Source organism: Carcharhinus amblyrhynchos, chromosome 6 (genome assembly GCF_965287045.1).
Source record: "Carcharhinus amblyrhynchos chromosome 6, sCarAmb.v2.hapA, whole genome shotgun sequence".
In the NCBI taxonomy this organism is placed as follows: domain Eukaryota; kingdom Metazoa; phylum Chordata; class Chondrichthyes; order Carcharhiniformes; family Carcharhinidae; genus Carcharhinus; species Carcharhinus amblyrhynchos.
The window spans coordinates 118629942-118657077 of record NC_137329.1 but is presented as its reverse complement, the minus strand read 5'-3'; the positions used below and the strand labels follow the sequence as shown (position 1 = coordinate 118657077).

The 27136-nt window shown below is 44.6% G+C and overlaps 1 protein-coding gene across 2 annotated transcripts in view; it reads right to left on the bottom strand.

The window, feature by feature from the left end:
• xpot (exportin, tRNA (nuclear export receptor for tRNAs)) overlaps window positions 1-27136 on the bottom strand; it is a 58048-nt gene that overhangs the window by 17010 nt on the left and 13902 nt on the right. For both annotated transcript variants that reach the window (XM_080191297.1, XM_080191298.1), the window contains exons 8-17: window positions 20679-20847; window positions 18142-18378; window positions 16462-16500; window positions 16306-16368; window positions 13675-13799; window positions 6546-6690; window positions 4944-5063; window positions 2224-2318; window positions 1429-1498; window positions 82-320 (exon numbers count right to left, since the gene is read on the bottom strand). In XM_080191297.1, the coding sequence (XP_080047423.1) occupies window positions 82-320; window positions 1429-1498; window positions 2224-2318; window positions 4944-5063; window positions 6546-6690; window positions 13675-13799; window positions 16306-16368; window positions 16462-16500; window positions 18142-18378; window positions 20679-20847 (1302 nt within the window). The remainder of the gene's footprint in view (window positions 1-81; window positions 321-1428; window positions 1499-2223; window positions 2319-4943; window positions 5064-6545; window positions 6691-13674; window positions 13800-16305; window positions 16369-16461; window positions 16501-18141; window positions 18379-20678; window positions 20848-27136) is intronic.

Genomic DNA, 27136 nt, shown 5'->3' with positions numbered 1-27136 from the left:
AATACAAAATGAAGGTCAAATACTGCTCCCTAGAGTAGACATAAGAATTTTCAAGAGGAGGAAAAAAGGAAGAGGACTAACCTTGCAAAACCCACAGCGTGGTTTAAACAGTCTGCGAGCACAGCTTGCCTCTCCCCATCCTGCTCTGTTAGGAGCTTTGCTAAGAACACTTTGAATTTCTCCATTAGCGGAGTAAGCAAGTCCCTCATCAAAGCCTGCTTCCTTTCTGCTGGGTATTCACTATTCACAATTAGAACCCCTGCTGTTTCATAAATAAACAGTTGGTCATCGCTGCTCAACAGGGTCTGGAAACCATTCTCCTGAAATAATACATCAAAAGTAAACCATCACAACTCTCAGAAAACATCATCGAAACAACAACCAGAAAATTAAGCATACTGGAAGAAATCTTGGCATTTCTTTGATTCTGGAGAGAGCGCCAGAGAGTGTGGTGGGAGAGAGTGAGCAGGACAGAGAGAGTTTAGAATAGTGAAATAGCTAGGTGGCATGGTGGCACAGTGGTTAGCACTGCTGTCTCACAGCACCAGGGACCCAGGTTTGATTCTTGGCTTTGGTGACTGTGTGGAGTTTGCACGTTCTCCCTTTGTCTGCGTGGGTTTCCTCCCACCATCCAAAGATGTGCAGGTGAAGTGGATTGGCCATGTTGAACTGCCCTGTAGTGCCAGGGGAGACTAGCTAGGCTAATGTATGGGGATACAGCCTGGGTGGGATTGTGGCTGTTGCAAACTCAATGGGCCAAATGGCCTCCTTCTGCACTGTAGGATTCTACGATCAAGGAATTGCATGGAAGTAATAGCAAGCAAAATCTAACACCTAGTGATAGAAATGAGATACTAGTGCAGGTGATGGAGAGAATGGTTTAGATGAAGCCGCTGCTATATTGCTCTAACATGCCTCAAAGAGCACCTTTGATTGAATGGCCAATTTATTCTTTTAATCATTTACAAAAAGCAATGTTCAGGATAGTGGTTGATCCTGGACATGAGGCTAAAAGCTTTCTTCATTCATTAGTTTCATTTTTTAAAAAAGCTCATTGTATTAGTGTCAGAAGTATGCTTATATTAACACTGCAATGAAGTTATTGTGAAAATCCCCTAGTCACCACACTCCGGCACCTGATCGGGTACAGAGAATTTAGCAAGGTCAATGCACCTAGCCACCTTGTCTTTCGGACTGTGGAAGGAAACCAGAGCACCCAGAGCAAATCCACACAGGCACGGGGAGAATGTGCAGACTCCACACAGTCAGTGGCGCAAACTGGGAACCAAATCTGGCCCCTGGCGCTATGAGGCACCAGTGCTAACCACTGTGCCACCATGCCACTCATTGACTTACAAAGTTTAGGGAGTTCTGGGAAGCGATTTAACATCTTTCAGGTTAACAGTCAGAAGACAATTCAACACTCACTGAAGGAGAAAGCACCAGTAGATCTTGTATTCGGTTCAGAATATCCTCTATGTAAGGATTCATATGTTTACTGTAAGAAAACAAAGACAGTTTAGAAACACTAAGTTGCACATGTACAAGCAACCTATGAAAAATTACACTTATTTTGTGGTCGCAGTGGGCAGTAACGTTATTTGTTTTTTCATTCAACAGGGAGGGTAGTCAAGGACTTATAGAATCCCTACAGTGCAGAACGAGGCCATCAAGTCTGCAACGACCACAATCCCTTTACCCTGTTAATCCCCCTGAAACTAGAGTCAATTTAGCACGGCCAATCAACCTAACTTGCACATCTTTAGACTGTGGGTGGAAACCGTAGCGCCCGAAGGAAACCCATGCAGACACAGGGAGAACGTGCAAACTCCACACAGTGACCCGAGGCTGGAGTCAAACCTGGGTCCCTGCTGCTGTGAGGCAGCAGTACTGACCACGTGCTGATTTGCTGTCAGGAATCAGCTATCTCAGGGGTATCAGCACCAACACCATCACCCTCTGTCCCTCCCTAACCCCCCCCAAACAAGCACAGCCAGTGATGGGGAGCACCTAAATTCTACCAGGCACATTCCTGCACTGGGAACAATTAGGAACTTGGAACGTGAGCTTGCACATCCTGATGAATTTAACTTGAAAAACATGTTAATGCTCCATGAGAAACACATTTTTGCAATTTCAACATTACCAAGAACTAATGATCAAATTATAGAGGTGGAAAATTGGTACAGGACTGAACAGAGGATTGCTATTGGATTTACTCACCTTAAAGATTTAATGAATCTGGATATCAGGTATGCTGTCCTACTACGAACTTTTGGACTGCTGTTACGCAACCCCCTATGATCTAAAAATGCCATCTGCATGAAAAGTGACAATGAAAAGAGGGTTAAATACCAAGTCTAAATATAAATTTTGAGAAAGGCAGGAAAAGTGCCAAAAGAGCTTGCTTCGGGCACATTTTGTTTCAGACATTTTAACACTCAAAAGTTTATTTTTTAATTATTTATTTCATGGAACATGGGTATCACTGACAAGGCCAGCATCTATTGCCCATTCCTAATTGCCTTTAAACTTTGGCCATTTCAGAGAGCAAGTTAAGAGTCAACCACTAGTGGAACTTGAGTCAGATGTAGACCAAACCAGGTAAAGATGACAGATTTTCTCCTCCAAAAGGGGATTGGTGAACCAGATGATGTTTTTTTACACCTTGTGACGCTTCCCCCTCCTGACTTAGGGCAGTTGTCTCACACACTTCCACCTTCGAGAGAGGACAGTCCAATAGCTTTCACGTCCCACACACTGACGAGTGCCAAATCTAACCATGCTCAATTGGAGAAGGAAGCAGCGAGTACCATCTTCAGAGCCTGGAAGTTCCACCAGTACCTGTATGGCTGATAATTCACCCTATTCACAGATCACTGACGTCCTTGTTCCAGCTGCATTAAGGGATACCTTCACTTGCTGCTGGTAGATTGCAATGACAGTCCCCCAGATTGTCAGCCCATTCATACGACAAAGAATTGAGGATGTCTCGTTAGACAAGTTTTCAATTCCAGATTCCAATAATTTATAGATAGAACATAGAAAAACTACAGCACAAACAGGCCCTTCACCCCACAAATTGCACTGAACGTGTCCCTACCTACTAGGTTTACCTATAACCCTCTATCTTACTAAGTCCCATGTAATTATCCAAAAGTCTCTTAAGACCCTATCAAATCCGCCTCCACCACCACTGCTAGCTGCCAATTCCACGCACCCACTACCCTCTGAGTGAAAAACTTATCCCTGACATCTCCTCTGTACCTACTCCCCAGCACCCTAAACCTGAGTCCTCTTGTGGCAGCCAATTAAGCCCTGGGAAAAAGCCTCTGAGAATCCACTTGATCAATACCTCTCAACATTCGTCTAAGGATGATTTAATTTAAATTTCTCCGCTGCCATGGTGGGATTTGAACCCACGCCCTAGAGATTACCAGCCCAGTGACATTACCACTACGCCACCTTCTCTCCCTACAGTATCATCCTATTTGAAATTAGAGAATACCTGGGACATCACTCAAACTTTGAGCTAATTAAACTGTTTCTTTCAAGAGTCAACAAGTAATAAAAATCTCCAAAGCCCCCTCTTTCCAATAACAAAGATTTGACAAATAAGAAAGATATTCCTCTTGCTCCGGGAGCAGCAGTTCAGCTGTCAGAACTCATCGTTTAGTTAGAAGATTGCCCCAGCCGCTAGATCTGGGACATCTCTAAGTTAACTCTCTGATGTGTTAACTACAGGAGCGCTGCGTTATCAGAGGTCAGCATCTCAGCTGATCAATTACTCCAGGCTGCATCTGTCTGTTCAGGTGGATGTTCAATGATTCCAAAGGGTGGCACAGGGGCAGAGAGATTAGCACTGCTGCCTCACAGCTCCAGGGACCCGGGTTCGAAACCCGGCTTGCGTCACTGTGTGTGTAGTTTGTATGTTTTCCCCGTGTCTGTGTGGGTTTCCTCCAGGTGCTCCGGCTGCCTCCCACAGTCCAACAATGTGCGGGTTAAGTGGATTGGCCTTGCTAAATTGCCCTTTAACATCAGGGGGACTAGCTAGGGTAATATGCACGGGGTTACAAGCATACAGCCTGGGTGGGATTGTGGCTGGTGCAGATTCGATGGGCTGAATGGCCTCCTTCTGCACCGGAGGGATTTGGTGATTCTGTGCAAGGACATCTAGTCTCAATCTGTTCCAAACACCAAAAACAGTTTTGACTGAACAGACCAGGGCATCTTCTCTGGAAACGAAAACATTGAGAGGAAATCCAAATGACCAAGTCGACTTGGAGAAGATGGTTTCACTTGCAGCAATGTTCAAAACTTTTAGCATTCACTCTATAAATAAGTGTCCTGAAACCAGACCCATAAAGTTTATGGTGAAATCAATTCATCAATATTCTCACCCACTCCCTACGTATTACTGAGACCTTGGTTCTGTAATGTGGACAGAAAATTGTTCCCAGATATGATGGGATTTTCTTATGAGGAGAGGTTGAGCACGTTGGGCCTGTACTCATTGGGAGTTTCGAAGAATGAGGCAACCTTGTTGAGACATCTAGGATTCTCAGGGGCTTGACAGGGTAGATGCTGGGAGGTTGTTTCCCTTTGTGGGAAAGCTTAGGACCAGAGAGCACCATCTCAGGGTAAGGGGGTCACCTGTTTAAGACAGAGATGAGGAGGGATTTCTTCCCTCAGAGGATAGTGAATCTTTGGAATTCTTTACCACAGAGGGCTGTAGAGGCTGGGTCATTACGTACAAGGCTGAGACCGACATTTTTAGGGAATCAAGGGCTACAGGGATAAGGTGGGAAAGTGGAGTCGAGGATTATCACATCAGATCAGCCATGATCTCATTGAATGGCAGGGCAGACTCGATGGGCTGAATGGCCTACTTCTATACCTCTTACGGTTAAATATTCTGTGTATATGTGTTTAAAACAACTCACCAGAACGGTAGGAATGTGCTGTGGTTCTACAGTAAAAAACTTCTCATAGCGTACTACTATTTCAAAAAACTCCAATGTAACCGATACATGCTGGTACTGACTCACTCCAGATGTCACCAACTATAGGGACAGAAAAAGTATGTTATATTTCAGAGGTTAACAGCAATCACTTACTCATTTTGGTCCATATCTGGCATGTTCAGATTTGAGGTCAACCTTCTACATCAGACATCTTTCTTACTTAAAATCGAACAGGGGTAACACTCCATGAATGTTACAAAACACAGATGGTGACTACATTCCCCCTTTCCTTTAACGAGCTGTACCCCAACAATGGAGGTGTCCACTGAGTGCGCCGACCACCAAATGATAATAAATGCCAAAAAGAGAAATGGACATGTACTTGAAAAGGACAAATTTGCTGGGTACTTGGGGAAAAAGGCTGCAGGGTTAGACCAAATCGGTGTGGCTTTTCTTTTTATTTTGTATTGATAGCCACGTAGAATTCTGAAGTAGAATTTGCATTTCTATATAATACCTTTCGTGACCTCAGCACATCCGAAAGAGTGCTAAAGCCAATGAAGTACCTCTGTAGCAACGTAACAAATTGGACTGTTCTTTCAGAGTCTGCGCAGGCAAAATGGGCCGAATGGTCTCCTGTGCTGCAAAATTCTACCATTTTGGTTGCAAACGGTAAGTGAGTGCTCCAATCAGAGCTTTCCATTGGCAAACATGGGTGGCATGGTGGCACAGTGGTTAGCACTGCTGCCTCAGTGCCAGGGACCCAGATTCAGTTCAGACTTCGGGTGACTGTAAATATTGCACAATTCTCCCGGTGTCTGCATTCCTCTCAGTTCAAAGATGTGCTGGTTAGGTTGATTGGCCATGCTAAATTGCCCCTTAGTATCAGGGAACTAGCAAGGTAAATACATGGGGTGTTGGGGATAGGGCCTGAGCAGGATTGTTGTCTGTGCAGGCTTGATGGGCCGAATGGCCTTCTTCCACACCGTAGGGATTCTATGAAACAGTGGCTCCCTTATATTGTGTGCACATTGAGATGCATGACAAAGCAAGTTTCTAACTAACCAATTCACACCTGAATTAATGAATTATTTCAGAGCATTAACACCAATTTTACACCAGGCAACATAAGCACGATGCAAAATATTTCACCCCTTGCCTAGAAATAATGAGATTTCTGAATGCCAACTTTTACAAAAAGACATTTTGGACAAATTCTGAGTGCACTTTTTAAAAGTAAGTCCTCAATCCACTCAAACACCCATTTTAGGCTCTGACGAAGTGTCATCTAGACTCAAAACGTTGGCTCTATTCACTCCCCGCAGATGCATTGTTAGGTGCATTGACCCGAACAAGCATCAGGCTGTGGCGACTAGGGGAATTTCACAGTAACTTCATTGCAGTGTTAATGTAAACTTAACATGCGACTAATAAATAAACTTTAACATTATGCTGTCAGGGTTGCTGGGATATACTAGTGTGCTGTTTTTGTTTCAGATTCCTGTTTCTGCAGTATTTTGCTTTTATCCATTTTAGGTAGATTATAAACAAGGCAAGCTCCAGCTTTGCTAAATACTCAACTGTGTGCATCATCTCCTGCAGAACACTGGCTTTCGCACTGTCGCCAGAGAAATGTGCACCGTGCGACGCTGGGATTGCCTCTCCCAACATGAATAGAAGTCTCAGAGCCACTTCCACTTCCATAAATCTTGTATTCTGCCAGTTCCTAATGGGGAAAAGATAAAAATTAAATATTCCAGCAGGATTCAAGAAAGGAAAGCACAAGTCATACTGTGGACCATAAAACATTTTTAATCCCAAGATGTGAGTGCTGTTGGCGAGGTCAGCGGCACGTTGGTTAGCACTGCTGCCTCACTGTTGGCTTAATCACTATTTGGTGTTAAGTGTGTGTATGGCTACCTCCCACAAACCCTTCTAATTTGGCAGGGTAAAGTTGATCTTTGGTGGAATGTAGTTTCCGACTGCCAAGAGGATGGACGGCACGGCAGCATAGTTGCTGGTACTGTTACCTTACAGCACCAGGGACCTGGGCTTGATTCCTGGCTCAGATCACTGTCTATGCAGAATGTGCATGTTCTCCCTGTATCCACATGGGTTTCTTCCCACAGTCCAAGAGATGTGCTGGTTAGGTGCATTGGCCATGCTAAATTCTCTCTCAGTGCACCCAAGCAGGCACTGGAGTGTGGCGACTATGGGAATTTCACAATAATTTCACTGGTGTTAATATAAGCCTTACTTGTGACCAATAAATAAATTTTAAGCATCTGTTACCCATCCATAATTGCCCTTGAGGTGGTGGTGGTGGTGAACTGCTTTCTTTATCTATTGCAGTCCAGAAATGACCTATGTCAAGATATTCATGCCTATTCAGAGCCAGTTACATTACCGCTAAATATTCTATAAAGAATGTTCATCAATTGTATTTTTGCATGATTCATTTCTTATTTATCCTTACAAGGGATGTGGGCTTTGCGGCAAGGCCAGCAGTTGTTGCTCATCCCTAACTGCCTTAGAACCGAGCTGCTTATATTTCAGAGGGCAGTCCATCACTTTTGCTCACATGTAGGCCAGACCCGGTAAAGATGGCAGATTTCCTTCCCTGGAGTGAACCAGATTTTCTTTTAACAACAATCACTTTCTGGTCACCACTACAGAGGACGGCTTTCATTTCATTATCAATGGATTTCAAATTCCACCAGCTGCCAAGGTGGGATTTGTCCCCATGTCCCCAGTGCATTAACGTGAGCCTCTGGATTGCTAGTCCAGTGATATTAAGAACATAAGAACATAAGAAATAGGAGCAGGAGTAGGCCATCTGGCCCTTCGAGCCTGCCCCGCCATTCAATAAGATCATGGCTGATCTGTCGCGGCTCAGTTCCACTTTCCCGCCCTCTCCCCATAACCCTTAATCCCCTCTCTTATCAAAAACCCATCAACCTGCTTCTTAAAAATATTTAGCGAGGCAGCCTCCACCACTTCAACGGGCAGAGAATTCCAGAGATTCACCACCCTTTGAGTGAAGAAGTTCCTCCTCAACTCCGTTCTAAAATGCCCCCCCTTTATCTTGAGGCTGTGCCCCCTAGTCCTACTGTCTTTTTTGAGCGGGAAGAGTCTCTCCACCTCTATCCTATCCATCCCATTCATCATCTTATACGTCTCAATGAGATCTCCCCTCATTCTTCTAAACTCCAACGAGTACAAGCCTAGTTTATTCAGCCTCTCCTCATTGCTCAACCCCCTCAACTCTGGTATCAGCCTAGTAAACCTCCTCTGCACTCCCTCCAAGGCCAAAATATCTTTGCGCAGGTGCGGCGCCCAAAACTGCACACAGTACTCCAGCTGCGGCCTCACCAATGCCCTATACAGCTGCAGCAAGACCTCCCTACTTTTATATTCAATCCCCTTCGCTATGAAGGCCAGCATCCCATTTGCCTTCCTGACCACCTGCTGCACCTGCAAGCTGGGTTTTTGCGACTCATGCACAAGGACCCCGAGGTCCCTCTGCACCGTCGCCTGCTGCAGTTTTTCGCCACGTAAGTAATAGTCCTTCCTACCAAAGTGGACCACCTCACACTTGCCAACATTAAATTCCATTTGCCATTTCCTGGCCCATTCGCCCAGCCTATCTAGATCCTTCTGCAGACTCTCCACACCCTCCGCACAATTTGCCGTTCCCCCAATCTTGGTGTCATCCGCAAATTTCGACACCCTACACTCGGTTCCCTCCTCCAGATCATCTATATAAATGGTAAAAAGCTGAGGCCCCAGCACCGACCCCTGGGGCACTCCACTAGTCACCATCCGCCAATCCGAATAGCACCCGTTGACCCCCACTCTCTGCCTCCTATTTGACAACCAATCCTCTATCCACGCTAACACCCTACCCCCAACTCCAAGTCCCCTGACCTTCTGCAATAACCTCTTATGAGGTACTTTGTCAAACGCCTTCTGAAAATCCAGAAAGACCACATCCACCAGCTCTCCTCTATCGACCGCCCTAGACACATCCTCATAGAACTCCAGTAAATTTGTCAGACACGACTTCCCTTTAATGAAACCGTGCTGCGTCTGCTCTATCAAGCAATTCCCTTCAAGATGCCTCGCAATTTCCTCCTTAATGACGGATTCTAACATTTTACCTACCACAGACGTTAAACTAACCCGCCTATAATTCCCTGCCTTTTGCCTGGCACCCTTCTTAAACAACGGCGTAACATTAGCCGTTTTCCAATCCTCCGGCACTTCCCCGGAATCCAGCGACGTCTGGAAAATAACCACCAATGCATCCACTATAACCTCCGCCATTTCTTTCAGAACCCTCGGATGCATTCCATCTGGTCCCGGGGACTTGTCCACAATCAGCCCCTCCAGTCTGTCGAGCACCGCCTCTCTAGTAACAGTAATGTCATTAAGACCCTCCAGTCCTACCACCTTTGCATCGCTAACACCCGGCAAATTATTCACGTCCTCCTCCATGAAGACAGAAACAAAAAAGTTATTCAATACCTTAGCCATATCCCCATCCCCTACCACTAGGTCCCCTTTCTCATCCTCTAAAGGACCAACGTTCACCCTAGCCAGCCTCTTCCTTTTTATATATTTATAAAAACTCTTGCTATCCTTTTTTATATTAAGCGCTAGCCCAGCTTCATAGTTTCTCCTACCCTCCTTTATCAGCTTCTTTGTCAATCTTTGTTGACATTTAAACCTCTCCCAATCCTCTTCTCGCCCACTACTCTTAGCTACTCTAAATTCCTCCGCTTTTAATTTAACACTTTCCTTCACCTCCTTCGTTATCCACGGCTTATTACCTCTCCTCCTACAGTCCTTTTTGACCATCGGAATAAATTTCTGCTGAGCACCAAGAAAGATCTCCTTAAAGATCCTCCACTGATCCTCAGCAGACCCTCCCTCCAATGCACTCCCCCAGTCCACATTCGCCAATTCTTCTCTCATCCTACCGTACTCCCCTCTATTCAAACAAAGGACGCGTGTCCGGGAACCCACTTTCTCCTCCTCCATCTGCACCAGAAACTCCACCATACAATGATCACTCTCTCCAAGAGGATCCTTCACCGCAAGGTCCCTAATTCTACCTGCCTCATTACATAGCACCAGATCCAAGATAGCTCGCTCCCTCGTCGGCTCCAACACACACTGTTCAAGGAAATTATCCCGGCAGCATTCCAAGAACTCCTCCTCGAGCCCACCGTGTCCAACATGGGTCGACCAATCAATATGCAGATTGAAATCCCCCATAACTACGGCCGTCCCATTCCTACACGCCGCACTTATTTGTGCGTTAACAGCCCGCCCCACCTCCAGATCATTATTCGGGGGCCTATAGACGACACCCACCAGCGTCTTCCTCCCTTTGCTGTTCCTAATCTCCACCCACAACGATTCCACGTTCTGCTCCTTGGCTCCAATATCATCCCTTGCTACCACCTTGATGCTATCCTTGATCAGCAGAGCTACGCCCCCCCCCTCTTTCCTCCTGCCTATCCTTCCTAAACACTTGATACCCCTGGACATTCAGCTCCCAGTCACTGTCACCTTGCAGCCACGTCTCTGTAATGGCCACCAGATCATATCCATTTGTGTTGATCTGCGCCACCAGCTCATCCACTTTATTCCGAATGCTTCGTGCATTCAGATACAGAGCTTTCATCCCAGCCTTCACCTGGACCCTATTTGCCGTAACGCCACCAACTATACTCACGCCCCCTACTCCCTCTATTACTGGGACATCCTCGGCCTCTTCCCTTACCTGTACCCTCTCCTTAACTTTAGACCTCGTAAGGTCACCTACCCTCGCACCCTAAAGTAAAGTCGCTACAGTCCCAGATGATCATAGGCTGCTCTCCCCTTTAACAAGGGAGAGCCGACTGGTTGTGAGGGGGCAAGGTAGAGAAAGATGTGGGGGGGGGGGGGGGGGGGGGGGCCTTCATGAATAACCTCAGCCCATACGGGCATTGAACCCATGCTGTTGGCATCGCTCTGCATCACTAACTAGCTGTTCAACTAAGCTAAACTGATTTTCCTTTATTACCACTACATTCTCCTCTGCCTTCCCATGTAAATGACAACCACACTCATGAGATAATTGTGCATGTCTAAATCAGATGGATTATAAGTAGACAGACTCAGGCAATGTGAAAGAAAACACTGCATCTATTCACACAGAGAAGAAAGCTCAAACTCTTCTGTAGCTGGTGCATATATTAACAGGAACACATGTTTCTGATTTGGACCCGTACATTATTTTAGGAGAAATGACAGTAAGTTAAGAGGTATAACCAGCTACACTTGCAACAAAGATCATTAACTTCTAAAAAACTCTGAAATGAATGATAGGTAGCAACAGAGGCAATCAGATTTTCCATCACTTGGTACACGCTTCAGAAGGTAAGTTGGAAAGTGAAGTGCAAACATTTGCAAAGGCAGAGGACAGGAAGCGACTGAAAGGAAGTTGCACTGGGGAGGAGGATGAACAAAGCTCATTTGTTAGTGTTCCTTCAAGGCTGAAGATTGAAATGGAGCAGGGGCGAGGGTCCTAGCATGGATAGTACCCAGTTTTTACAAAACCCGCCCAGCCAGGTTGGCAGAGATCAACAGCCTGGCAACATCTCTTCAACTTTGTAGAGGGTGCTACTTGTAGCTACTCCCACCAGGGATCTGCAGTCATGGTAGGCTACACTCGTTAACCTTGCATTAGTCTCACATATCCATTGCAGCTTTTCCACAAAGCCACAGAATTAGGCAAGCAAACTTATCAGCAACAGTCTCATGGGGAAATTCCTCGCGCATTTGGATTTTTCATATACAGAGTCCAAAAGCGAAATAGGCAAGTCAGCTTAATCAGGCTTCAATATTCTATTCCTAAGATTCTATCTCTGGACAGATACAGGTTTTGCAAACATAGAAAATAGAAGCAATAGGCCATTTGGCCCTTTGAACTTTCTCTGAGTTTGATGATCAGCTATGATAAAAATGAATGACAATATCCTGACCCACCCTTCCCCCTCATCTCTCTTAAGCCCAAGAGCTATCTAACACCTTGAAATCACACAATGTTTTAGTCCTCAACTACTTTCTGTGGTAATGAATTCCACACATTCACCACCTTCTGGGTGAAGAAATTTCTCCTCACCTCAGTTCTAGAGTGTTTATCCTCTTCCACAAACTATGACTGCCTAGTTCTTGACTCCCCCACCATCGGGGACATTCTGAACATACCCTGTCAAACGCTGTTAGAATTTCATAAGTTTCTACGAGATCCTCTCTCACTCTGAATATAATTCTAGAGTAGTAAAGTTACTGACAGTTATGGGTCCAGCCAGCTCCATGACTTGATGCCTCTGGTGGAGGGCAAGACAAGGAGATGGAAGTTTTGCTGCCATTCCAAATGGAGCTGCCTCCAGTCCTTACTCATCTCATGAACCAGTTCATCTGTCCACCCTGCATTATGGAATTCCACAGAAATGTTTAGAATGCCAGAACACCAGGTTGGAGGAGTTTGAATAAAGTCCAGCTGATGCCCTTAGATGCACCTCAAAACAGAACAAAGACTTGCATTTATATAGTGCCTTTCACAATCTCAAAAGTCCCAAATGCATAACAATCAATTGAATATTGCCAAAGTGCCTTCAGTATTGCAACATAGGAAACTGTGGCCAAGTTGTGCACAGCAAGCTCCTACAAATAGCAGAGACAGCTCAAATTCACAAGTAACTGAAATCTGAATTGGTGCAGTCTCAGTGGTACCTACTTTTAAACAGCCATGAAAGATTACAAATAGGTGTTTATTGTGACTACCTACCCAAAATCTGTCTGTCTTGCTCCTGTCCATTGTTACGAAGCTACCTTTCTACCTCATGCACTGTTGAGGAGTGAAAAGTACAAAATGTGATAGACCCTTCATTCAGAACTGCATAAACAATCCTCCTACCGACACCCGAGAAAAACTTTTCTTTACAAATATCAGGTTTTTGAACTACTAACAACTGGCAGTTCCAGTTACAATTTTAGTTGTTTGCAGATATTGTTCTAACCCAGCCAATGGTTCGTTGGCTTCCAAAGGGGATAAAAAATACCAGAAAGCAGGAGACTTCTGTGCTAACTCCTCATGCATGATTGGAGTTTAGAAACACTGGGATGGATTAGTAAAAACACAAAATGCCTAATTTAAGTGAGAGTTCTGGAATTCCCTACTTCACCCCTCTCCGCCTTCCTCCTCCTTTAACCAAGCTTTGTTCACCCGTCCCAATTTGACCATATTTCACCCAGTGTCAAGTTGTATTGGTGACATTCCAGTGGAGCGCCTTGCGACATGCTGATATGTTAAAGGCACTATGCAAATGCAAGCTGTTGTTGATATTCCTGTATTCTTCCACCCTCCATGCAACACGAGTTAACCTAGCATGACATTTCCTGTAAACTCTCAATCTTCCTGCTCAGAGGCTTCAAGCCTCCACTTGCCGTGAACCCATCGTATTTGGTAAGTAAACTTGTCAGCAACTGGATTTGTGTGGAAATTCTGAGTATGGACACAAGGGCTGCAGCACCAGTACATTTGTGTCAGCAAGTGCCCCTTAAAAAATAAACACACTCTCCATTTGTGCACCAAACTACACAAGAACCGGGTCTGTTTCAAACTAGGACATGACTCGTTATCAGTGGCACTTACTCCAGCGTTGCATTGAAGACCCTTCGGACAGCAGCCAAAAGTAATTCAGGTGAAACCTGCGCCAGTCTGTCCAACAGCAACTTCAAATGTTTCCTGTACTCCAGAAACATGGCTTCATCTTCACCCTAAGGCAAAACAATAAAGAGGTGATGGGGAGGGGGGAAAACAGCAAAGAACTTTGTTGCAGCAATAGATTAGATTCAGAACCACTCCCAGTGAAATCCATCAGTACACTATTTTCTGGTCAGATTAGCTCAAACAGACTTAGATCACAAAGTTGTTGTTTTCTAAATCATTGCAAGGCTAGGAATCTCCATTTATTCATCTGTCACAGTTTACCCTCTGATTTCAGATTCACTGCTGTTTGGACATTCACACCTCCTACTGTCTCAATGGGCTGCCATTAGCAGCCTTTCCCCTTGGTTTTGTGGCTATGATTCATCTTTCATTCCCTCACCCTGCAGTATAAATATCCTCCACTTTCTATGCCTTTTAGCATTGACAAAAGGGTCATCTGGACTCGAAACATCAGTTCTTTCCTCTCCTTACAAACGCTGCCAGACCTGCTGAGATTTTCCAGCATTTTCTCTTTTGGTTAGTAATAGCCTAGTGGTATTATTGCCAGACTATTAATCCAGAAACTCAGCCAATGTTTTGGGGGGCCAGGTTCGAATCCCACCACGGCAGATGGTGGAATTTGAATTCAACAAAAAAATCTGGAATCAAGAATCTACTGATGACATGAAACCATTGTTGATTATCAGACAAATGCATCTGGTTCACTAATGTCCTTTAGGGAAGGAAATCTGCCGTCCTTACCCGGTCTGGCCTACGTACGACTCCAGAGCCACAGCAATGTGGTTAACTTTCAACTGGTCTCCAAGGGAAACTAGGACTGGGTAATAAATGCAGGCCAGCCAGTGACACCCATATCCCATGAATGAATTAAAAAGGAATCTATGAGTGACCATTCAGTGGGATGCAAATTTGTTGAGATACATGTATATGAAATATCTTAGTACACTCACATTTAATTTTTATTTTCTTAACCAGAATGTACTTGTTAAATATTTTTCGTGGGACACGAGCATTGTTGGCTATGCCAGCATTTGTACTGGCCCTTCCTAATCGTCCTCAAGGTGGTGATAGGAAGCTGCCTTGAAACGCTAAAGTCCATAGGTACACCCACAGTGCTGTTAGGGAGACACTTCCAGGACTTGACCCAGTGACAGTGAAGGAACAACAGCGATATATGTGTATATATAAAGGGGGAGGGGGGGGGTGGGGGGGGGGGGGGGGGCAGAGGGAGAGACACTAAGTTGTTGCATTTCCGTGCATCTGCTGCCCTTACAGGTGGCTGGGGTTGCAGGTTTGGACTGTGATGTTGGAGGAGGTACTGCAATGCATTGTATAGATGGTACACACTGCTGCCATTGTGCATTGGTAGTGTATATTGAAGATGGCAGTTGGGATAGCAATCAACCAGCTACTTTGCCCTGGATGATGTTGAGCTTTGTGTATTGTTGGAGCTGCACACATCCAGGCAAGGGCAGAGTTGAGTGGACAGTACACAACTTGATGTGAACATTGGGTATTTTTAATTAATAATAACTTTTATTCGTTAGAAAGTCACTTTTCAAAATAAATTCGCAAATGGTAGAGAGGCATAATTCTGTTAAATGCCTCCCAGTACCACATAAACTGGATTGAAAATAGATAGGAACTCTCCCTCTTAAGATACTGACTCTCTGACTGGGGTACGATTCCAGGAGCATCTTGCAGTATCACACCCAAGTAGCCACTGTTCAAGCACATAATTACACCAGGCTGCAATACAATACTATCATAGTGTTAACACATTAATAAAAAGCTAAATATGATGGATGTTGAAAACACTAAATCTAAACACTTCTGGACACACTCAGCTCAGACTACAACTGTAAAGAGAGAGAAAGAGAGAGGAAAAGAGAGCGAGAAAGAGAGCAAGAGAAAGAAAGAGGAAGAAAAATAGAGGGAGAAAGCGCTTAGTTTCACTGATCCTGGCTGGGTTGCTGGGTATTTCCAGTATTTTCTGATGACATACACACTTGTGATCAGTTAATCAGAACCTGGTCTGGGAACAGAGGAAGTAGGAGCAGGGTTAGGTCATTCAGATCCTCTAACCTGCTCAAACATACATCATGGCTGATCTTCTACCTCTATTTTCCCACACTGTCCCAATAGCCCTCAATGTCTTTAACATCTAGAAATTTATTCATTTCTGTCTTGACTAAGCCACCACATCCTTTGTTGAGTCTTATAAGAATTATTTATATTTCAATGTGATTGCTTTTTGCATTTTTTTTAAAACTCTAGAGGATATAGACCCTGCCTTCTCAATCTCTCCTCAAAAGGACAATCCCGCCATCCTAGTAATTAGTCTGGGATCAGACCAAGTGTGCTTTCTACAAGTGTGGATTAGAGTGAGTAGTTTAGAAGATGAGTACATTACCACACACTGGACTTGTTCATAGCAAAACAAGGTTTGCTCAATAAAAGAACATAGTCCTTTTATACAAGGCAACATTTCGCTTTTGCCCTCAGTGAGGCAATTGATTTTATGAAATGCAAGACAGCCAACAATATCCTTACCTCATTTTCAAAATTGAATTCTTCATCATAAGTTAATTTCTTTATAACCGCATGCATAATCGCCTACATCAAAAAAAAACAGGTAGAGAATGTAAAGGGAAACCAGCACTCGCTGAAACACAAGGTGTTTTATTCAATACATTCACATGAACTCACCTCAACATTGGCCTTTTGCTGTTCAGTCAGTGCAGGAAGCTGGAAAGAGAATGAGCAAATAAAAGTTGATGAATCCCAATTACAATGAAACAGCGTGGCCAATAAAGCAATCCTCTCGTTACTACAAATCCGCAGGGACAGCACGATGTTACGGAGCACTTTTAGCTCATCAACTCATTTTTTGCTTGCTTATTTACCCTTTAGTCCTTATCTACATTGAGTACACGACACAGAAAAAGGCCATTCGGCCCAACAAATCCACGTTTGATTTTGATTTATTATTGTCACATGTATTAGTACATAGAGAAAAATATTGTTTCTTGCGCACTATACGGACAAAGCATACCATTCATAGAAAAAGAAATGAGAGAGAGTGTAGAATGCAGTGTTATTGTCATAGCTAGGGTGTGTAGAAAGGTAAACTTAGCGCAAGGTAGGTCCATTCAAAAGTCTGATGGCAGCAGGGAAGAAGCTGTTCGAGTTGGTTGGTACGTGACCTCAGACTTTTATATCTTTTTCCCCAACGGAAGAAGGTGGAAGGAGAGAATATCTAGGGTGTGTGGGGACCTTGATTATGCTAGCTGCTTTTCCAAGGCAGCAAAAGTTAGACACAGAGTCAATGGATAGGAGGCTTGTGCTTACATACTCCACACAAACCTCCTCCCATTCTGTCTGATCATATCTTTCTTTCCCTCATGTACACATTTAATTTCCTCTCGAAAGCATCAGAACTACTTGCATCAACCATTTCCTGTGGTAGCAAGTTCCACATTCTCACCACTCTGGGGAAATAAATTTAGCCTTATTTCCCTATCGGATTTATTAGTATCTATCATGTCTTTTAGGCCCCTCGTTTTGGACTCTTTCATGACTTGCTCAGTATGAGACCCCAAGTAAAAAGATAATCAAATATTTTTTCTCTACTCAGATAAAACTGTGAAAATGGTCAGTTCCCATTCTGTTGAAAATTAGGTGAAAAGTCGCTGCCAAATTTCATGCATTCGAGTAAAGTTATATCCACTCCAGGAAAATAAAATAAAGAACATCGCGTCACACAAGCATGTTCTCTTCTGCCACTGCCTGAGCAAAGGCCGACATTAGTCATCTGAATGGCACAGAAAAAAAAATTAACCAACTGTGCACTTCAAATTAGGAACAGATAGGGAAAAGGCTGATAATAACATTAGATACAGTAGCAATTCATCCAGAATTCTTTTGGCAGCACGGTGACAGTGGCTAGCACTGCTGCCTCAGCGTGCCAGGGACCTGGGTTCGATTCCCGGCTTGGGTCACTGTCTGCGTGGAGTTTATGCATTCTCCCCGTGTTTGCGTGGGTTTCCTCCCACAGTCCAAAGATGTGCAGGTGAATGAGCTAAATTCTCCCTCCCTGTACCTGAACAACTGCCGGAGTGTAGTGACTTGGGGATTTTTCACAACAACTTCACTGCGGTGTGAGTGTAAGCCATGCTAAATTGCCCTTTAGTGTCAGGGGGACTAGCTAGGGTAGAAGCACAGGGTTGTGGGGACAGGGCCTGAGTGTAATGGTGGTCGGTGCAGACTCGATCAGCCAAATGGCCTCCTTCTGCACTGTAGGGATTTTATGATTCTTTCAACTCCATAGTGAGGCAGTCACAACCTGCCTACAAACCTTCAGCATTCCCCTCATGTCTTCCAACTTACTTGTTTGAGCATGTGAAGGTAGTCATAGCAGAAACCAATTATATTCGAGGAAATATCATCGTCCTCATGCACAAGCAGCTTAAGTAGAAGAGGCACTTTAGCTTCCACAGCTTGGAGAGTCACTTGGCTATTCTTCACATCACCTGCTTTTACCAGTTTACCCCAACTGGTTATCAAAGCCTGGCCCATCCCATTAACGAGTTTGGAAAACCTTGCCAGGAAGTCAACATCTTCCTCCTGCAGACAGAGGAAACAAAATCCAATTATTTTGATACAATGGGAAAGAAGGCAACAGCTCCAGATTTGTTTTACATTCCTTTTGGGATCTGGGTATTGTTGGCAAGAGAAGCTTCCTTTGCCCATCCCTAATTGCCCTTGAGAAGGTGGTCGTGAGCTGCCTTTTTGAACGGCTGTACTCCACGTGGTGTAGGCCCACCCGTGAGCTGTTAGGGAGGGAGTTTCAGGATTTTGATCCAGTGGTAGTGAAGGAACAGTGGATATAGTTATTTCCAAGTCAGGATGGTGTGTGGCTTAGAGGTGAACTTGCAAGTATCTCATGCATCTGGTGCTCTCGTCCTCCTAGGTAGAAGTCATGGGATTGAAAGAGCTTTGGCATATTACTGCAGTGAATCTTATAGATGGCACACACTGCTGCCACTATACAGTGGCGGAGGGATTGAATATTTAAAGGGGGTGCAAGGGGTACCTTGTTGGAGAGATAGTCTTGCAAAATTAAAATTTGTTTTCCATTGACTACATCAACACCATTTCTTAGTTTGTGCGACTCGCAGCACATGTCTGTGCATCACCAGTAATGTGCCTGCTACAGAATAGCATTGGATTCTGCTCTGGTACAACCTCCCCAGTGCATGCGCTTGCTACAAAAGTACAAAATATTTTGGCACTGCACCCAAGGTAAGAGTCACAATTTTCCACATCACACCTGAAGTCATATTTACATTTAACACCATTACTTTTGAGCTCTGCAATAACACTGGCCCTGGCATATGCAGATTCTGCAGTACTTATGATGGCATAGGTTTCATAATTGCAACTGGAAGCCAGCAGTATGTCATCAGAGGGAGCCAAGCCAAATTTCACTGATGTTTAAGTAAGCCAAATGATTAACTACATCTTTTATTCACTTACAGGATGTGGGGTGTCACCGGCTGAGCCCAAATTAACTGCCCACACCTATCTGCTAGGTGGTGGTGGTGAGTTGCCTTCTGAACAACTGCAGTCCCCGTGGTGTGGGAATACCCATTGTGCTGTTAAGGAGAGAATTCTGGAATTTTGACCCAGCAGTGAAGAAACACGACATTTCCAAGTCACGATGGAGAGTGACGGGAACCTCCAGATGGTGGTATCAGGTATCTGTTACCCTTGTCTTTCTAGATATTAAGGCTCGTGGGTTTGGAAGGTGCTGCCCAAGAACCCTCGAGTTTCTGCAGCGCATCTTGCAGATGGTACATACTGCTGCCATTGTCTGTCAGTGATGGAGGGTTTGAATGTTTGTGGAAGACGTGGCAATTAAGCAGGTTGTTTTTTCCTGGGCTATATAGTGTTTTGGGAGCTGCACTCATTCAGGCATGTGTGGAGTATTGCATCACACTTCTGACTTGTAGATGGTGGACAGGCTTTGGGAAGTCAGGGAGTGGTGACTTACTCATCACAGGATTCCCAGCCTTTGACCTGCTCTGGTAGCCACATACAACTAGTCCAATTCAGTTTCTGGTCAATGGTAATCTCCAGGATAATGACAGCAGGTAATTCAGCAATGGTAACGTAATTGAAAGTCATGGGACGATGGTTAGATTCTCTCTTGTTGGTGACGTTCACTGCCTAGCACTTATGCGAACACAAATGTTACTTGCCACTTGTTAGCCCAAGCCTGGATATTGCTCAGGTCTTGTTGCATTTGGACATGGACTAGTTCAGTATCTGAATTGCAAATGGTGCTGAACCCCACTTCTGACCTTATGATGGAAAGAAGGTCATTGACAAAGTAGCTGAAAATGGTTGGACCAAGGACATTACCCAGAGGAACTCCTCCAGTGATGCCCCGGAGCAGAGATGATTGACATTAACTCATAAGGCAGGCCCTTGGGTCACTGGCTGCTGATGCTTTGTCCTGAGCAGTTTGCTTGGCATTGTCATCAGTGGTGGTTCACACTGCCTTCTGCTCTCAGAGACAGGGTTGAAGGCAGGTCCCAAGTCTACTCATTTGGAAAAGAAATCAAACCTGCACAGGTGGCGGTTTTCCAAACCACGCACTAGCCATCTGCTCTGAGTAAGTGCAGCTCTGAATGGGAAGGCAAGAGCGTTTAGCCTGCCTATTAAGCAGAAATGAAATGTACTGTGGCGGAAAAATGTAGGCATCAGTTCAATCCATCACGTCAGGCTGCTTTTGACACACTCCAATCAGTGGTAATGGTAGCCACCCAATCATATTCATTACAACATTCAAACCATCACAGGCAGCCATCCAAATACAAAAGAAAGATGAATACTTGCTGTGATTGCACTGTGGCACGGACCTGTTCAGTATTGAAGAAGCCAGAAGCGAGTAGCACCTGGCAAAGTGATTCTACAAGTTTAGTCTTATCAATAGGGTCCATGCCTTTATTTACTATTTCAAATAGACAGTCACAGGCTTCCTCACGGAGGACTTCCACTGACATGTGACTGAGCAGCACATTCACAAACCTACAGAAGAAAAAGAAAATAAATTGGTGGATAGACTGTGTACCAGAACTCCCAAACAGAACCTTTTAGTATCACACAGCACAGATTTCCTGTTTTATTGTTCTTTCCAGCTGCACAATCCAACAGCAAAGTCCTAACATGAAACATCATTGCCAGTGTGTGCCTGGATAAAACATGGATTGCTTCAGTATCTGAATTACAAATGGTGCTGAACATTTGAGTGAAGATCCCCACTTTTGACTTCATGATGGAAAGTCTTTGATGAAGCAGCTGAAGATGGTTGGACCTTAAGATACTACCCTGTGGAACGCCTGCAGTGATGTCCTGGAGTTGACATTTTTAAAAAATTCATTTGTGGGACGTGGGCATTGCTGGCTGACCAGCATTTATTACCCACCCCTAGTTGCTCTCGAGAAAGTAGTGGTGAGCTGCCTTCTTGAATCACCGCAGTCCATGTTCTGTGGGTTGACCCACAATGCTGTTAGGGACGGAATTCCAGATTTTGACCCAGCGACTGCAAAGGAACGATTTATTGCCAAATCAGGATGGTAAGCAGCTTGGAGGGGAACTTGGAAGAGGTGGGGTTCCCATGTATCTGCTGCCCATGTCCTTCTGGATGGAAACAGTCATGGGTTTGGAAGGTGCTAAGGATCTTTGGTGAATTGCTGCAGTGCATCTTGTAGATAGTGCACATTGCTGCTATTGAGCGTCGGTAGCAGAGGGAGTAGACGTTTGTAGATGTGGTGCCAATCAAGCGGGTTGCTTTGTCCTTGGATGGTGTCAAGCTTCTTGAGCGTTGACATTAATGCATAAGGCGGGTCCTCGGGCTAACTGGCTGCTGATGCTTCATCCTGAGCAGTTTTCTTGACATTGTTGTCAGTGGTGGCTCAATTTGCCTTCTGCTCTCAGGGGCAAGCTGAGATGACAGATCCCAAGTCTATCCATTTGGAAGAGGAATTGAACATGTGCTGGTGGCAGCATTCCAAGCCACACACTAGCTATAAATACACAAACAGTGGAACAAGATTGGATTCTGCGGGTACTGACACCCTGCCGGAGGGTCTGCTCCTACTCCTCACAAAATCTGTTGTGTCCAGGGATGGTCTCTTCAACTGCCTGCCCAAGTTCTGATCTGTACGACATGCCCAGTTGATTATTTAGGGTACGAGAACACAGCATCCATTGTTTCAACTGAAGCTTTCTGTAACTGCTGGGCAGGGCTAATTAAATTATCAGATTTCCAGTTTACACAGGTTGTCTGTTCTTTATTAATAGTTTGCCCTCTCTGGGTGAAACTTGCAGCTGTTATAGTGGCATTTTACCTCGACAGTAAGAAGTCTCACAACACCAGGTTAAAGTCCAACAGGTTTATAATTTGGAACCTCGAGCTTTCAGACTGCTGCTCCTTCACCAGGTGAGTGGAGAGGCAGGTTTCACAAACACGGCATATAGAGACAAAGACCTGCAGCGCTCCGAAAGCTCATGATTCCAAATAAACCTCTTGTACTTTAACCTGGCGTTGAAAGATTTCTTACCGTGCCCACCCCAGTTCAACGCCGAATTCTCCACATCATCTTATTATGGTGCATTTAAATTCAAAAATTATCTTTATTAAAGCACATTTTAAATTCAAAGATTAGATTATTTTATGCACACAACTGATCAGATCGAAAGTACTGAGGTTGATGATGTTAGATAAATAACAAACATTAAAATGGAAAGGTCAATGTAACTGACAAACTTTTTAAAGCACAATGCAGTGTAATGATCAGAACACTTAAATTTTGGAAACAGTTAGCCCAGTTCCAGGGTGGGCCCCATCTCTCTCCATTCCTTATTATTTTAAAAGAATAAACCCACATGCAGTCAGAGTACAGAAGATGACAAGTAATTGAGAAACACACCATCAGAAAAGTTTAAAATGACAGCAAAGGCTTCTTCACAGCCAGTCACAACTGCAGAACAACGTGTGGGTTGAATTTGAAACAACACCATCTGTGGGGGCTTAAACTTCCTCTCCCTGCCTTCAATTTCAATGTCATAAACAACAACAAGTGACAAAGAGTGCGTCAGATTCCAGCTCTCTCTTTTGTTTCATTCTTCTTCTGGGATACAAAGGGCTAAACTAAATCCTGGCCACCACCTTCCTTTTCCTTTCCAGTCCGTACATAAAAAGACTTGAGTACCAGGCAACAAGAAATTGCCCGAAGAGGAACATCCACCAGTGGGGACTGAGAGGTGATGCTTTTCTTTTCAAAGAGTCATAGAAACACTACAATGCAGAAGGCCACCATTTGGCCCATCGAGTCTGCTCCGACAACAATCCCACCCAGGCGTTTTCCCCATGACTCCATATATTTACCCTGCTAATCCCTCTAACCAACGCATCCCGAGATAGTAAGGGACAATTTAGAATGGCCAATCAACCTAGCCCACACATCTTTGGACAGTGGGAGGAAACTGGAGGACCCACAGGAAACCCATGCAGACACAGGGAGAATGTGCAAACTCCATATAGCGATTGACCCAAGCCAGAAATTGAAACTAGGTCTCTGGAGCTGTGAGGCAGCAGTGCTAACCACTGTGCTGCCCTTTTGTTAAGCAAAATATGGGAATGAAGCTTTCTTGACTCATCAGTGGTCAGAGAACTCCCAAGTTCAAGTTTCCAATAAGATCAAGACCACCCATGAGATGAGATTTCAGGCTGAGCGACACAGCCCTAGCAGATCAATTATTTCTTTGGGCAAACATATAGGATCATACAGTACAGAAGAGGTCCTTCAGCCCATTGAATTTGCACCAACACATGAGAAACATCTGAAGTCCCATCTAATCCCATCTACCAGCACTTGGCCCAGAACCTTGAATGTTGTGACATGCCAAATGCTCATCCAGATACTTTTTAAAAGGATGCGAGGCATCCACTCTCTACTACCCTTTCAGACTGCATTCCAGACTGTCACCACCCTCTGGGTGGAAGTGTTTTTTCCTCACACCACACCCCACCCCCCAAACTTTCTGCCCCTCATCTTGAACCTATGCTCCCTTGTGACTGACCCTTCAACTAAGGGGAACAGCTGCTCCTTATATACTCTGTTCATGACCCTCAATCATGTACACCCTTAATCAAATACACCTCGATCAAGTTGCCCGGCAGACTTCCTAAATTTTCCAGTTTATTTATTAGTCACATGAAGGCTGCAATAAAGTTACTGTGAAAATCCCCTCGTCGTTACATTCCGGCACCCGTTTGGGTACAGAGAGGGAGAATTTAGCATGGCCAATGCACCTAACAAACGTTTTTTTTGCTCCAACAAAAACAACCCAACTTCTCTTCATAACTTAAAACTTTCCATCCCAGGCAGCATCCTGGTAAATCTCCTCTGCACCCCTTCCAGTGCAATCACATCCTTCTTATAATGTGGCGACCAAAAGAAACTAGGAAAAAAAAACTCAGTTTTATTGTGCCTCATGGCCTCAGTATCAGTCCCAAAGAACTTCACACCAATCAGCTACTTTTTGAAATGTAGGCACAGATGTAAAGTTGGGAATGTGGTACCCAGTTTGCACATAAGACATAGGAGCAGAATTAGGCCACTCGGCCCATCGAGCCTACTCCCCCAATTCAATCATGGCTGATATGAGAGAGGAATTGGCAAATGTAGATTGGGGGTGCAGATTGGTTGGTAGGACTGCTGAGGCACAGTGGAGAATCTTTAAGGAGATCTTTTTCGGTGCTCAGCAGAAATATATTCCAATGGCAAAGAAAGAATGTAAGAGAAGGGATAACCAGCCGTGGTTATCGAAGGAAATAATGGAGAGAATTAAATTAAAAGCTGATGTGTTTAGAGTGGCGAAAAGTAGTGGGCGAGTAGAGGATTGGGAGAGGTTTAAAAATCAACAAAGAATGACTAAGACGTTGATAAAGAAAGGAAGGATAGACTATGAAGCTAAACTAGCACTAAATATGAAAAACGACAGTAAAAGTTTTTACAAATATATAAAGAAGAGGAGGCTGGCTAGAGTGAATGTTGGACCCTTAGAGGATGAGAGGGGGGATTTAGTGGTGGGATTTTCACAGTAACTTTATTGCAGCCTTCATGTGACTAATAAATAAACTGGAAAATTTAAGACGTCTGCAGGGCAACTTGATCGAGGTGTATTTGATTAAGGGTGTACATGATTGAGGGTCATGAACAGAGTATATGAGGAAATGGCTGAGGCCTTAAATAGGTTTTTTTTGCCTTGGTCTTCATGGAGGAGGACGCGAATAGTTTGCCGGATATTAAAGATAGAAGGATGGTAGGAGTTGAGGGCCTGAATGAGATTACTGTCACTAGAGAGGTAGTGCTTGATAGACTAACGGGACTGATGGTGGACAAGTCCCCAGGACTGGATCGAATACATCCCAGGGTTCTGAAGGAAATGGCAGAGGTGATAGTAGATGCCTTAGTGATTATTTACCAAACTTCGCTGGATTCCGGGGAAGTGCCGGAAGATTGGAAAATGGCTAATGTTACACCGCTGTTTAAAAAAGGTAGCAAGCAAAAGGCAGGGAATTATAGGCCAGTTAGTTTAATGTCTGTAGTTGGAAAAATGCTTGAATCCGTCATCAAAGAAGAAATAGCAAGGCACCTAGAAAAGAATGGTTTGATAGAGCAGACACAGCACGGATTCGTTAAGGGGAAGTCGTGATTGACGTGCGGTAGACAGAGGGGAACCGGTGGATGTGGTGTTTCTCGATTTTCAAAAGGCATTTGATAAGGTGCCTCACAAAAGGTTGCTTTAGATGGTTAGGGGGCATGGAGTTGGGGGTAAGGTGTTAGTGTGGATGGAGGATTGGTTGTCTAACAGGAGGCACAGAGTTGGTATCAATGGGTGCTATTCTGATTGGCAGTTGGTGACTAGTGGAGTGCCGCAGGGATGGGTGCTGGGGCCTCAGCTATTTACCATTTATATAGATGATCCGGAGGAGGGGGCTGAGTGTAGGGTGACGAAATTTGCTGATGACACAAAGATGAGTGGAAAAGCAAATTGTGCAGAGGGTGTGGAAAGTCTGCAGAGGGATCTGGATAGGCTGAGCGAGTGGGTGAAGACCTGGCAGATGGAGTACAATGTTAGCAAGTGTGTGGTTATCCACTTTGGCAGGAAAAATAGTAGGAGGGATTACTATTTAAAGGGAGAAAAGCTGCAGCATTCTACGGTGTAGAGGAACCTGGGGGTCCTTGTGCATGAGTCGCAAAAACCTGGTCTGCAGGTGATCAAGAAGGCGAATGGGATGCTGGCCTTTATAGCGAGGGGGATTGAATATAAAAGCAGGAGGTCTTGCTGCAACTGTACAGGGCACTGGTGAGGCCGCAGCTGGAGTACTGTGTGCAGTTTTGGTCGCCGCACTTGCGCAAGGATATTTTGGCCTTGGAGGGAGTGCAGAGGAGGTTCACTAGGCTGATACCGGAGATGAGGGGGTTAGGCTAATGAAGAGAGACTAAATAGACTGGGTCTGTATTCGTTGGAGTTTAGAAGGATGAGGGGGGATCTTGTAGAGATGTATAAGATAATGAAGGGGATGGATCGGGTAGAGGTAGAGAAATTCTTCCCACTCAGAAAGGACAGCAGGACTAGAGGGCACAGCCTCAAGAGGGGGGCAGTTTAGAATGGAGTTGAGGAGGAACTTCTTCACTCAAAGGGTGGTGAATCTCTGGAATTCTCTGCCCGTTGAAGTGGTGGATGCTACCTCACTAAATATATTTAAGTCACGGGTAGATGGGTTTTTGACAGACAAGGGAATTAAGGGTTAGAAAGTGGGAAAGTGGAACTGATCCACTTCAGATCAGCCATGATCTTACTGAATGGTGGGGCACGCTTGAAGGGCTAGATGGCCTACTCCTGCTCCTATTTCTTACATTTTTCTCATCTTCATTCTCCTGCCTTTTCCCCATAACCCCCAATTCCCTTATTCATCAAGAGTCTGTCCCTGTCTTAAAGACACTCAATGACCGGGCCCCCTCAACCTTCTATGGCAAAGAGTTCCACAGATTCACCACACTCTGGCTGAAGAAATTTCTCATCTGTTTTAAAGGATCATCCCTGTAGCCTGAGATAGTCTAGTTTTTCCAACGAGTGGAAACATCCTCTTCACGTCCACTCTAACCAGGCCTCGCAGTATCCTGTAATTTTCAATAAGGTCCCTCCCCATCCCTCTAAACTCCAACGAGTACAGACTCAGAGTCCTCAACTGTTTCTCATACGACAAGCTCTTCATTCCAGGGATCATTCTTGTGAACTTCCT